Source organism: Leucoraja erinacea, chromosome 1 (assembly GCF_028641065.1).
Source record: "Leucoraja erinacea ecotype New England chromosome 1, Leri_hhj_1, whole genome shotgun sequence".
Lineage (NCBI taxonomy): Eukaryota > Metazoa > Chordata > Chondrichthyes > Rajiformes > Rajidae > Leucoraja > Leucoraja erinaceus.
Genome location: NC_073377.1, coordinates 142,795,747 through 142,810,197, shown reverse-complemented (window position 1 = coordinate 142,810,197; position 14,451 = coordinate 142,795,747). Strand labels below are relative to the sequence as shown.

The window sequence follows — 14,451 nt, the reverse complement described above, 5'->3', positions numbered from 1 at the left end:
ACATCCTCGTAAATATTCTCCATACCCTTTCCAGCTTGACAACATCTTTCCTGGTGCCCAGAGCTGAACATAATACTCTAAATGCGGTCTCACCAACGTCTTATACAATTGCAACATGACCTCCCAACTTCTATACTCAACACATTAAGAATACATTTTGTTACAATAAAAATTCAATTTTTTTCCCCCAAGGAGTTGGGTTGTGGGGCAGAAATAGAAGGAATCTGAGCATTTAGAGCATCAGCCAGGAAAGCATATTTTGTCAATGAGTCACCCAAGATTTCGTTTTTTTTTAATTTAATTTCTCCCACTCAAGACCCAGTTAATCTTGGATTTGAATTTCATTATTGTCACAGAGATAGTTCCTTTATCATGTGCAGGTGGTAGCCTCTATGGAGGTACAGTTGCAGTTTATTTATCAATATGCAGCACAGGAACAAGAACTGCAAAGGCTGAGAATAGCCAGTGAAAAGTCACCACAATCTGCAGCTCAGAAGAGTCGATCGTCTATTCCATCCGGCCTCCTCTCCCACACATAAGCGGCAAAAAGTAATTGCAAATCTGTAGATTGTTTAAAATGATGCAGTACTCATGAGAATGATACCGAACCCGAGGTTTAACACCCAGCATGATACAGATCTGATTTATTGACTCAAAAATGATACTATGAGGGTTCAGCTAATAGAGATCTTTTGGAGATTACTAAAACGATTTAACTACTGCAAGCGTCATGAAGAGAATTTCGCATTGTCGAGGCCAGAATTAGGTGCCAATATTAGGTTTAGCTGTCGTGAGGTTTAGGTTTTTATCATATATCAACACAATCAAGATAGACACAAATTGCATCTGCAGAGAAGGAATGGAAGACTTTTCGAGTCGAGACCCTTATTCGGATCGAAAGTCACGGGAAAGGGAAACAAGAGATATTGACGTTAATGTAGAGAAATATAGAACAAATGGATGAAAGATGTGCAAAAATGTAACGATGATAAAGGGAACGGGCCATTGTCAGCCATTTGCTGGGTGAGAACGAAAATCCTTCCTATTCCTACACTGACCTTTTCTGTCCTGGGCCTCCTCCATTGTCAGAGTGAGGCTAAATGCAAATTGGAGAAACAGCATCTCATATTTCGCTTGGGCAGCTGACAACCCATTGATTTCTAACTTCAAGTAACCCTTGCATTCCCTCTCTCTCCATCCCTCCTCCACCCAAATCACATCAGCTTTTTGTTCTCACCTAGCACCTCAACTTTATATCAACACAATCATCTATGAATACACTCAATAGTATATTATATTAGATCACCACAACATAAATCCAACAGTAAATGGCAAAGAAGCTTGTATTCCCATTGAGTCGTGATATCATGAAACTCAGCAGAATGTTTGCATTCAAACAGTTTAGGCAAGATCAAAGGGGTAAGAAACAGGAATATAGAGATACGGTAATATGAAGAAGGTAGGAAATCGTTTGTTAGAAGCAAACTGGTTAATTTTGTTGCTGTAAACGTTCTTTTACATGTTAGAGATCGAGGGATAATGATCTATGAAAACCACCACCACATCTAATTTTATAATGGACCTCTAATTTTAGATATTCCTGTTTTTCCCCCTTCCCAGCTCTCCCACTAAGCCTACTGCCTCAGCCTCTTCCTTTCTTTCCACCCCCCTTCCGCCAGCAATCAGTCTGAAGAAGGGTCTAGACCCGAAACGTCACCTATTCCTTCTCTCCATAGACTTTCCAGCATCTGCAGTTAATATAATATAAATAATATAACAATTACAGCACGGAAATAGGGCATCTCGGCCCTACAAGTCCGTGCCGAACAACTTTTTTTCCCTTAGTCCCACCTGCCTGCACTCATTCCATAACCCTCCATTCCCTTCTCATCCATATGCCTATCCAATTTATTTTTAAATGATACCAATGAACCTGCTTCCACCACTTCCACTGGAAGCTCATTCCACACCGCTACCACTCTCTGAGTAAAGAAGTTCCCCCTCATATTACCCCTAAACTTCTGAAGTCATGTCCTCTCGTTTGAATCTTCCCTATTCTCAAAGGGAAAAGCTTGTCCACATCAACTCTGTCTATCCCTCTCATCATTTTAAAGACCTCTATCAAGTCCCCCCTTAACCTTCTGCGCTCCAGAGAATAAAGACCTAACTTATTCAACCTATCTCTGTAACTTAGTTGTTGAAACCCAGGGAACATTCTAGTAAATCTCCTCTGTACTCTCTTTATTTTGTTGACATCCTTCCTATAATTGGGCGGCCAAAATTGTACACCATACTCCAGATTTGGTCTCACCAATGCCTTGTACAATTTTAACATTACATCCCAGCTTCTATACTCAATGCTCTGATTTATAAAGACTAACATACCAAAAGCTTTCTTTACCACCCTATCTATATGAGATTCCACCTTCAAGGAACTATGCACGGTTATACCCAGATCCCTCTGTTCAACTGTATTCTTCAATTCCCTACCATTTACCATGTACGTGCTATTTTGATTTGTCCTGCCAAGGTGTAGCACCTCACATTTATCAGCATTAAAGTCCATCTGCCATCTTTCAGCCCATTTTTCCAAATGGCCTAAATCACTCTGTAAATCACTTTCTCAAACACCCCAGAACTACGTAAGATTTTTAAATCCTTATAAACAACAATCTTTGCAAGACAATTGTTCAGATTACAAATGTTACTTCTATGCAGCACAGAATGAGCTAATTCTCTTAATTCCCCACAAAACACCACTGGATCAGAGTGGATGTCATTATAAGGTGGGAACAAACAAGTAAAAATAGGCATCTCTATGACTGCATGACAATACTAAACCTGGATGTGTGGGAAGGAACTGCAGGTGCTGGTTTAAACCGAAGAAAGACACAAAAAGCTGGAATAATTCAGAGGGTCAGACAGCAACTCTGGGGAAAAGGAATAGGTGACGTTTTGGGTCGACACCCTTCTTCAGAGACAGGCTGCCATAGTCTGAAGAAGGGTCTTGACCCGAAACGTCACCTATTCCTTCTCTCCAGAGATGCAGCCTGGCCCGCTGAGTTACTCCAGCATTTTGTGTCTATCTTCAATACTAAACCTGGAAGCAGATTTCCTGAAGATAGGATTGTAAATAGTTTTTACAGTCATTACAATTTAGTTCAACCTTCAGCACCACAATAGATATCCAGAGATAGGCTGCCACGGAGAAGAATTAGTTCATACCTTCTCAGTTCATTCATGACTTTAAAAGCTTTTTTCATATGACGAGGATTCACAGTAACTGGACACTGTTTCTCAGAAACATCATCCTTCAGATCATGGCGTTTATGTTGGCATAATTTTGTGCACCTGTAATCAAAACGCAAGATTAACTATCTGTTGGGAGCAGACCTGTTCACAGATAATACACAACGATTCAGTAAGCTTCAGCTCCTAATAAGACTGGCCAACAATCACTCTGGTTAAAATTGATTAATATACAGTGGCTTGCAAAAGTTTTCATACCCCTTGAACTTTTCCACATTTTGTCACGTTACAACCACAAACGCAAATGTATTTTATTGGGATTTTATGTGATAGACCAACACAAAGTGGTGCATAATTGTGAAGTGGAAGGAAAATGATACATGGTTTTCAAATTTTTTTACAAATAAAAAACTGAAAATTGTGGCGTGCAAAAGTATTCAGCCCCCCTGAGTCAATACTTTGTAGAACCACCTTTCACTGCAATTACAGCTGCAAGTCTTTTGGGGTATGTCTCTACCAGCTTCGCATATCTAGAGACTGAAATCTTTGCCCATTCTTCTTTGCAAAATAGCTCAAGCTCAGTCAGATTGGGTGGAGAGCATCTGTGAACAGCAATTTTCAAGTCTTGCCAGAGATTCTCAATTGGATTTAGGTCTGGACTTTCACTGGGCCATTCTAACACATGAATATGCTTTGATCTAAACCATTCCATTGTAGCTGTGGCTGTATGTTTAGGGTTGTTGTCCTGCTGGTAGGTGAACCTCCGCCCCAGTCTCAAGTCTTTTGCAGACTCTAACAGGTTTTCTTCCAAGATTGCCCTGTATTTGGCTCCATCCATCTTCCCATCAACTCTGACCAGCTTCCCTGTCCCTGCTGAAGAAAAGCATCCCCACAGCATGATGCTGCCACCACCATGTTTCACAGTGGGGATGGTGTGTTCAGGGTGATGTGCAGTGTTAGTTTTCCGCCACACATAGCGTTTTGCATTTAGGCCAAAAACTTCAATTTTGGTCTCATCTGACCAGAGCACCTTCCTCCACATGTTTGCTGTGTCCCCCACATGGCTTGTGGCAAACTGCAAACGGGACTTCTTATGGCTTTTTTTCAACAATGGCTTTCTCTTGCCACTCTTCCATAAAGGCCCGATTTGTGAAGTGCACGACTGATAGTTGTCCTGTGGACAGATTCTCCCACCTGAGCTGTGGATCTCTGCAGCTCCTCCAGAGTTACCATGGGCCTCTTGGCTGCTTCTCTGATCAATGCTCTCCTTGCCCGGCCTGTCAGTTTAGGTGGACGGCCATGTCTTGGTAGGTTTGCAGTTGTGTCATACTCTTTCCATTTTCGGATGATGGATTGAACAGTGCTCCGTGAGATGTTCAAAGCTTGGGATATTTTTTTATAACCTAACCCTGCTTTAAACTTCACCACAACTTTATCCCTGACCTGTCTGGTGTGTTCCTTGGGCTTCATGATGCTGTTTGTTCACTAATTTTTTCTAACAAACCTCTGAGGCCTTCACAGAACAGCTGTATTTATACTGAGATTAGATTACACACAAGTGGACTCTATTTACTAATTAGGTGACTTCTGAAGGCAATTAGTTGCACTGGATTTTATTTAGGGGTATCAGAGTAAAGGGGGCTGAATACTTTTGCACGCCACACTTTTCAGTTTTTTATTTGTTAAAAAATTTGAAAACCATGTATCATTTTCCTTCCGCTTCACAATTATGCACCACTTTGTGTTGGTTTATCACATAAAATCCCAATATGTGACGAATAAACTTGACTTGATGTATTAATGTGGTGATAGACTCTGTCACCTATTTCCAATTTCCATTGCATCTGTGCTCTAGATGAGGTGTTCCATACCAGACATCCGAGATGTCCTCATTCTTTTGAGAATGTATGTTCTCCTCTTCCATCATAGATGGGGCCCTCACACCTCTCCTCGGTATCCCGTAGCTCTGCTCTTGCTCCCCTTTTTCCCAGTCGCAACAGGGACAGAGTCCCCCTCATCCTCAGCATTCACCCCTTCAGCTGCTGCATACAGCACATAATCCTCTGACATTTTCACCACCTCCAACGGGACCTCTCCACTAGTCACATCTTCCCATCTCCACCACTTTCCACAGAGAACATTCCCTCCCAGGTTGACTCATCCCATCCCACCCAAGTCACCCCCTCCCCAGGTACCTTTCCCTGCAACCGCAGGAAATACAACCCTTGTTCTTATAGCTCCTCCCTTGGCTCCATCCAAGGAACCCGACTGTCCTTTGAGGTAAGGCAGCCGTTCACTTGCACCTCCTCCTGTATCCACATCTACTGTATCCACTGTGGACTCCAAAATATCCTATCCAGGTGTGGACCCCATATATAACAGCGAGACTCCTATATATCAGTGCAGACTGGGTGATCGTTTCAATGAACACCTTCGCTCAGTCCACCTTGGCCTACATGTCCCAGTTGCCAAACCTTTTAACTCACCTTCCCATACTGACCTGGGCCTCCTCCACTGTCAAGAGTAATGCCACTCGCAAATTGGAGGGACAGCACCTCATATTCCACTTCGGCAGCTTACAACCCAGTGGTACGAGTTAAGGGCCTGTCCCACTTACGTAACTTTTTCAGCGACTTGCCGGCACCTGTTATAGGTCGTTGCAGGTTGCCGAAAACTTTCAACATGTGAAAATCCGGCAACCAGAACAAGGTACGACTCTTTGGGCGATTATTCATGACCATACAGGATTCACCCCACGACAAGTCTCTAGGGTGCCACCTCTATGGTCGTTAGTAGCATCCGCAGTCGCCCAAAGAGTCGTAGCGTCTTTCTGGTCACCGCTGGATTTTCAACATGTTGAAATTTTTCGGCGACCTGCAATGACCTATGACGGGTGCCGGCAGTCGCTGAAAACAGCGCCCATTATGCAGTCGCTGAAAATAGGCCCATTATGATTTCTCTAATTTCAAGTAACCCTTGCAACCCTCTCTCTGTCCCCGTCTCATCCTGCTAGTTTCACTGTTTGTATCCCTTCATTATCACCTCTTCCACAGCCAACAATGGACCATTGTGGGCTCCACCTTTCTTTAGTCATCGGTGTTGGCTGCGATGCATTCTGTACCTTTTCATACCTCTAGTTTCCCTCTCTCCTGTCTCTCAGACTGAAGAAGGGTCTTGATCCGAAACGTCACCTATTCCTTTTCTCCAGAGACGCTGCCTGACCCTCTGAGTTATTCCAGCATTTTGTCTCTATCTACAGTGGTAACCAGCATCTGCAGCCATTCCATACTCTATGGAAATAGGCCATTCGGTCCAACTTATCCTTGCCAACTAGGATACCCCATTTAAGCTAGTCTCATTTGGCCCATATTCCTCCAAATCCATCTAAATGTTTTTTAAATGCTGTTACTGGACCCGCCACCAGTACTACCTGTTGCAGCTGGTTCCACACACCCTCAATCTTCTGTGTTAAAAAGCGGTCCCTCATGTTCCTATTAGACTTTTCCCCTCTCATCTTAAATCTATGCTCTCTTGTCCTTGATTCCTTTACCCTGGGAAAAATAATTTGTGCATTCACCCAATCTCTGACCCCCATGATTTTATGTACCTCTGTAAGATCATGCCTCAGTCTCCTACCTTCAAACGAATAAGTCCTAGCCTGCCAACTTCACCCTCGGGCCCTTGAGACCATGGTAACATCTTTGCAAATTGGCTGTGTGCATTTTCCAACGTAATGCCTTCTTTCCAATAGTTGGGTGACTAAAACTGAACACAATACTACAAGTGTCGCCTCACCCACACCTTGTACAACCGCAACACCACATCCAAACTTCAATACTTAATTCCATGACTGATTGAGGTCAACATGTCAAAAGTCTTCTTCACCACCGTAAATACCTGCAACACCACGTTTCAGGATACTGTGTGCTAGTAATTTTAGATTCCTCTGTTGCCAAATGTCCCGTTTAATTATGCCGGGACATCCCGTATATAGGGCTAAATTGGTTTGTCCCATACGAGACCACCCTTGTCCCTATTTGACGGCTACTACTCAGGTCGAGGGGACTGTCGGGTCGGAGCGCCGCGTCCAACCCCACCTAACCCGTCCCGTTGTAGTGCAACCCATGGAGTGCATCAGCAGCGCCTCGCCCCTGGCCCCGATCATCGGTTCATGAGTTGGATGGGGTGCCGGACTTTGCGTGTGATGTTGTGAGCAAAGTCCAGCGCCCGGGCCAAAACTCCTCAGCTGGCTGGCCCGCCGGCTGGGCATTGTGTGCAGTCCAGCACCCAGGCCAACTCATCATTCACCCAGCCACGGCCGAGTCAGTCAACAAATTGCCGTCGGGAATTTGTCCCTTATTTTGACCTTTTATTCCTTATTTGGGAGTGTGAAAGTTGGCAACCCTACCCGCAACGCCACTTTCAGGGTACTGTGTGCTAGTACCTTTAGATCCCTCTGCTCTACAATACTCCCCTGGGCCTACTGTTCAGTGTAAACACCCTGTCCCAATACCTTGCAATTCAAAACCAAATTAAACCAAGACATCTAAAATAAATGCTTGGTGTTACCTTAGCAAAGCCCCTTAACAACTCTTGACAACTACAGACAAAAAGTGTATGTACGGCAGTGTAAAGAAAGTTCAAATGTAGGACCAACCACTGCCTTTTTACATATTTCTAGATTCAGCTGAAAATAATAAAATTGATCATCTTTATCGCCATAACTGCCCAGCAGAAACCAGGACTCTGAAAGGTATCAGCAAAAATGTAAATACCACACAATTATTAAGTGGATGCACAACTCTATGTGACCAAGTAGTCCAGATACAACCTTAGTAAGGTGATCAAAAAGGCCAAAAGGGACTTCTGCTCCAAACTGGAGGATGAGACAGATGTTCGACAGCTGTGGCGGGGCTTCAATGCAATCACCTCGTACAATGCGAAACCAGGAGGCAGCTCAAATGTCAGCAAAACATCACTCCCTGATGAGCTCAATGCGTTTTACGCACGCTTTGATAGGGAGAACACCGATGTGCCTTCTCGAGCCCTCATTCGCTGTGATGGTATTTCAGTCACAGTCACAGAGTCCGACGTCAGGAAATCCTTCAGAGGGGTGAACCCTCGAAAAGCACCTGGACCTGATGGTATACCCGGTCGTGTTCTAAAAACCTGTGCGTACCAACTGGCTGGAGTTTTTACGGGCATTTTCAACCTCTCACTTCTGAGGTCTAAGGTTCCCACCTGCTTTAAAAGGGCATCAATTATACCGGTGCCCGAGAAGGTGACTTGCCTCAATGACTATCGGCCAGTGGCACTAACGCAGGTGGTGATGAAGTGCTTTGAGAGGTTGATCATGGAGCAAATCAACTCCTACCTCGACAAAAACCTGGACCCTCTGCAGTTCGCTTACCGCCACAACAGATCAATGGTCAGTTGATCTCGCTGGCTCTCCACTTCGCTCTGGACCACTTGGACAACAAAAACTCATATGTCAGACTGTTATTCATTGATTACAACTCGGCATTTGTATTGTATTGTATTCGTATTGTATTCAAATTTATTGTCATTGTCTCAATTAGAGACAACAAAATGAATTTTCCTTACAGGCAGTATCATAAAAATAAATAAATAATAAATAATAAAACATATTAAAAATAAAATTGAATTGAATTAAATAAAAGAAAAGCACAAACACAGAAAGTCCACGACACAACACAACACAGTGGCACCAAGGTGAGGAAGGCACCATAGTCCAGCCAGCCTCCCCTCCGATCTTCCCAGATGTTCATCCATGTTCTGGGCCTTCCGAGCACCCGCAGTCGCCGCACCGGGCGGCCCGATGTTCAGGCCCTCACGCCGGGCTGGTGGAACGCCGACGCTGATCCCCGACGGTGAACATCCTCCTCCTCAGCGGCCCGGACCTCCCTGATCAGCCACCTCCCGCAGCCGGAGTCCGCAGGACGAGCCGGGCAGAGTCGCAGGACCCCGCGTTGTTGATCAGCGCCGCCCGCGTTGGGAGCTCCATAAACCGCAGCTCCATGATGTCGGTGCAGCAGGTCCAGCACTCCGGGCTCCAGACGGCGACCCCCAGTAAGGCATCGCCAGCCCCGCGATGTTCCAGCGCTGTCCCGCCGCTGCTGGAGCTCTGGTCGATCCCGGCAGGAAAGGCCGCGCCAATCCAGGTAGGTAGGCCCCTGGGGGGGTGAGGACGCGACTCGAATGATAGTTCTCCAGGAAGCGACCGAACGACGGTATCCCCCGCACCGTGCCCTCTTCCCCCACATAAAGACATTTAAAAAAACATAAAAAACACACTTTAACATAACTAAAAAAACAAAAAAACAAAAAGATACCGGGCTGAAGGTGGAGGCTACTGGCACCAGCACCACCGGAAGTACAATACAATCATCCCCTCCAAGCTGGTTACCAAACTCGCAGAACTGGGTCTCTGCGCATCCCTCTGCAACTGGATCCTCGACTTCCTCATTCACAGACCACAGTCAGTTCGTATTGGTGGAAATGTGTCAGCCTCAATAACAATCAGCACGGGAGCACCTCAAGGCTGCGTGCTTAGCCCCCTGCTGTACTCACTCTATACTCATGACTGCGTAGCCAGTCATAGTGCGAACTCCATCATCAAGTTCGCTGACAATACCACTGTTGTGGGACGTATCACTGATGGGGACGAGTCAGAGTACAGAAGTGAGATCGACCGACTGACCAAATGGTGCCAGCGCAATAACCTGGTCCTCAACACCAGCAAAACCAAGGAACTAATTGTGGACTTTGGAAGGGGGAGGATGGGGACCCACAGTCCCGTTATATCAACGGGTCAATGGTGGAAAGGGTCAAGAGCTTCAAATTCTTGGGCGTGCATATCTCTGAAGATCTTTCCTGGTCTGAGAACATTGATGTAATTATAAAGAAAGCTCATCAGCGCCTCTACTTCCTGAGAAGATTACGGAGAGTCGGTATGTCAAGGAGGACTCTTTAACTTCTACAGGTGCACAGTGGAGAGCATGCTGACTGGTTGCATCGTGGCTTGGTTCAGAAACTTGAGCGCCCTGGAGCGGAAAAGACGACAAAATGTGGTAAACACTGCCCAATCCATCATCGGCTCTGACCACCCTTCCATTGAGGAGATCTATCGCAGTCGCTGCCTCAAAAAGGCTGGCAGCATCATCAAGGACCCATAACCATCCTGGCCACACACTCATATCCCCACTACTTTCAGGTAGAAGGTGCAGGAGCCTGAAGACTGCAACGACCAGGTTCAGGAACAGCTACTTCTCCACAGCCATCAGGCTATTAAACTCAGCTCGGACAAAACTCTGAACATTAATAGCCAATAATCTGTTTATTTGCACTTTATCAGTTTAATTATTCGTGTATGTATATATTTATGCAATGGTATATGGACACACTGATCTGTTCAGTATTTGTGCCTACTATGTTCTGCTGTGCTAAAGCAAGGCAAGAATTACATTGGCCTATCAGGGACACATGACAATAAAACCCTCTTGAACTCTCTCTTGAACTCTTGACCACTGGTCTTCATTAGTTCCAGTCTCCTGTACGTTTTTCTGGACATTTTGTACATTGTCGTCCATCCCTAATGTTTCTGTCATCCATGGTGGTCATGTCCAAGCTGCCCAAGGATCATGCTTCCATCAAGTTTGTGTTTTAAATTCCACTTTGACCAAGCTTTTGGCCATGCAGCCCGATACATATACGTGGCTCCATATTGTATTTTGTCTCACGTTAGTTACGGGAATCACCCTGGGACATCTCTACAATGCTAGTGACATTGTACGAACCCAAGTCTCATAATACCTGGCAAAAAGAAAACCAATGTTTATCTTCTAATCATATTATTTGGATTTAATCGCATATATACTATTCTCATTGGATGTAGTATTCCCTGTTCAGTGTTTAGTTTTGCTTCAATATGCAGCACGGAAACAGGCCCTTCAGCCCAACGGGTCCGCACCAACCAGCGATCTCTGCACATGAACACTATCCTCCAAACACTAGGGACAATTTACACATACACCAAGCCTATTAACCTGCATACCTGTATGCCTTTGGAGTGTGGGAGGAAACCGAAGATCTCTGTGAAAACCCACACGCTCACGGGGCGAACGCACAAACTCCGTACAGATATGCACCCATAGTCGGGATCGAACCCGGGTCTCCGGTGCTGTGAGACAACAACTCTACCGCTGCGCCATCTGCAAGTATTGTTATAAACCATAAGATGACATTTGTTTCAATTTTCAATTTCTTTGCCGAGGACCAGAAGGAATGGAAGTGAATCTAAGGCTTTAAAACACATGCACAAAGTGTATTTCTCTTCCATCCAAGACCATATAATCATATGAACCAACTATGGCCTAGACCTTTACCGCTACCATTGTGAAATGAATATAATAGTCACAGAAGTGACCATCCAGATAGAGGAAAGGAACAAAAATGCAAATAAGACACTCAGATTCTTCTGCCTACTCCATTACTCAACAATGTCTCTCATCCCAATACCTCTTTCCTGCATTAACCCCTTACTCCTTGAAAAATTAAGATCTAAAAATCCATCAATCTCATTCCTGAGGTATTTAATGACGAAAGAATCTATGGCCTTGGGTACAGAATCCCAAAGATTTACTCTACTTTGGGTGAAGAAACGACTTCTCAATTCTGTGCTGTTCTTGTTTTGAGATTGACTCCTGATTCTAGACACCTTAACCATGGGAAACCAATTCTACATCTACCTTATCGAGCCCTGTAAGTATTTTGTGCATTTGAATGAAATCATTTCTCATTCTTCTAAACACTAAGTATATGTACATTCAAGCTCCTCGGAAACAACACCAGGAATCAATCCACTGAACATTCATTGCACTTCTTCCAATGTTGTTCGTTTATCTTACCCCAGATGGACAAAGGATCTCTACACAATATTCCATTTCTGGTTTCCCCAGTGTCTAATACAATTGCAGCAAGACATCTTTGCGCTCATCCTCAAATCCTCTTGCAATTAAAGCTGACAGACTGAACTGCTTGCTACGTCTGCAAGTTAACTTCCAGCGATTCACCTCAGGGATACTAAACTCTCTCTGAACATCCTTTGTGGTCACTGTTAAAAATGTAACTCACCTTTTCAACCTGTGCTGTCTGCAGTTGCTCGCCATTTCACTAACCCATCTATATCCCTCCAAAGTCTCTCTGGATTCTCCTCGGCATCCGCACTGCCACCTGGCTGTGCATATTCTGCAAATTAGTTTATATTACACCAAATCCCCACATCCAAATCATTGACGTACATTAGGAACATCTGGAGGCCCAGCCAATCGCTAGGGCACATCATCAACCACAACACTCCAACATTAAAATGGCACGTACATTCCAAATTTCAAACATTGTGTCTGTCAGTCAACCAATCCTCAATCCACTAGTATATTCGCTTCCATAAAGTGCACTAACCTTTTTGCAATAATATCTGTAAATTTAAATACACTAGTTCACCGGTCTACCCTGTTCATTCTAACCTCACCGATCGCTTCGCCCAACACCTCCGCTCAGTTTGCAATAACCAACCTGATCTCCCGGTGGCTCAGCACTTCAACTCCCCCTCCCATTCCGAATCCGACCATTCTGTCCTGGGCCTCCTCCATGGCCAGAGTGAGGCCCAGCGCAAATTGGAGGAGCAGCACCTCAAGATTTGCTTGGGTAGTTTACACCCCAGAGGTAAGAACATTGTCTTCTCCAATTTCAGGTAGTCCTTGCTTTCTCCCTCCTTCCCCTCCCCGTAGCTCTCCCAAAGCCTACCGTTTCCATCTCTTCCTTTCTTTTTCCCACCCCCCCCCCCCCCCCGACATCAGTCTGAAGAAGGGTCTCGACCCGAAATGTCGCCTATTCCTTCTCTCCATAGATGCTGCCTCACCGCTGAGTTTCTCCAACATTTTTGTCTACCTTCACCTTTGTTTATTGTAATTTCCCTTTCATAAATCATAAGATCATGTGATAGCAGCAGAATTGGGCCATTCGGCCCATCAAGTCTACTCCGCCATTCAATCATGGCTGATCTATCTCTCCCTCCTAACCCCATTCTCCTGTCTTCTCCCCACAACCTCTGATACCCATACTAATCAAGAATCTATCCATCTCTGTCTTAAATATATCCACTGACTTTGCCTCCACAGTCTTCCATGGCAAATAATTCCACAGATTCACCACCCTCTGATTAAAGCATTTCCTCCTCATCTCCTTCCTAAAAAGAAAGTCCTTTAATTCTGAGGCTATGCACTCTGGTCCTAGATTCTCCCACAAATGTTGACTGCTGAAGAAACTGAAGCTCCAGTTCAATATTGGTCTGCTTACCAGACATCCTTAGTACTGGGATTTCTGACAACTGATCAATTTCGTTAAGAGGTATTACCCATGTGCTCCACTCCAAACTATATCTTACTGTTGCTGCCACCACCCTTCTGCACCACTGTTTCGGGCTTTAGCCAGAGTTTCATTAGTGCTGCTTCATTCTGAACCCGAGGCTGATCACCAGAACCAGGATCGCTACTTTCACCTCAAGCCATTGCCATCTCTGCCTGAACACAGCCAAACCATGTGTAGGAAGGAAGTGCAGATTCTGGTACAAACCAAAGATAGACACAAAATGCTGGAGTAACTCTGTGGGACAGGCAGCATCTCTGAAGAGAAGGAATGGCCAGCTTTCGGGTCGAGACACTTCTTCAGACTGACTGAAACCATGACGAAAAGCCTCAGACACTTTTCATACTTAACCATTCTGCCCAAATTCAACTACTTACAACTTTGTAATCAAACAAAGCAACCATCATAGCGCATGCACACCCAGTAACACTTGGCTGTGTTGGCATCTGTTACACAACAATCAGCCTTATTTTTAAAATTACTACATAAACTTGAAACGCAACATTCATTCCTGCAATTAAACTACAGGTACCTTTGCAAGTATTCCTCTTCCTGCCAGCTGCTGACTCCCTAAATGTCCACTTTGGAATTCATTGTTTGTTGTCCACGTAACTTAGAACATAAAACTACCACACAGCTTCTGCCTGCACAAGATCCATATCCCTCCATTCCCAGTATTTCCAGGCGCCTATCGAAAAGCCTCCAAGATGCTATGATCATATCTATTTCCACCACCCCCTTGTCAGCGGGCTCCCA

The 14,451-nt window shown here is 44.7% G+C and overlaps 1 protein-coding gene across 2 annotated transcripts in view; it reads right to left on the bottom strand.

The window, feature by feature from the left end:
• klhl2 (kelch-like family member 2) overlaps positions 1–14,451 on the bottom strand; it is a 146,465-nt gene that overhangs the window by 117,746 nt on the left and 14,268 nt on the right. For both annotated transcript variants that reach the window (XM_055644986.1, XM_055644994.1), the window contains exon 2: positions 3,226–3,351. In XM_055644986.1, the coding sequence (XP_055500961.1) occupies positions 3,226–3,351 (126 nt within the window). The remainder of the gene's footprint in view (positions 1–3,225; positions 3,352–14,451) is intronic.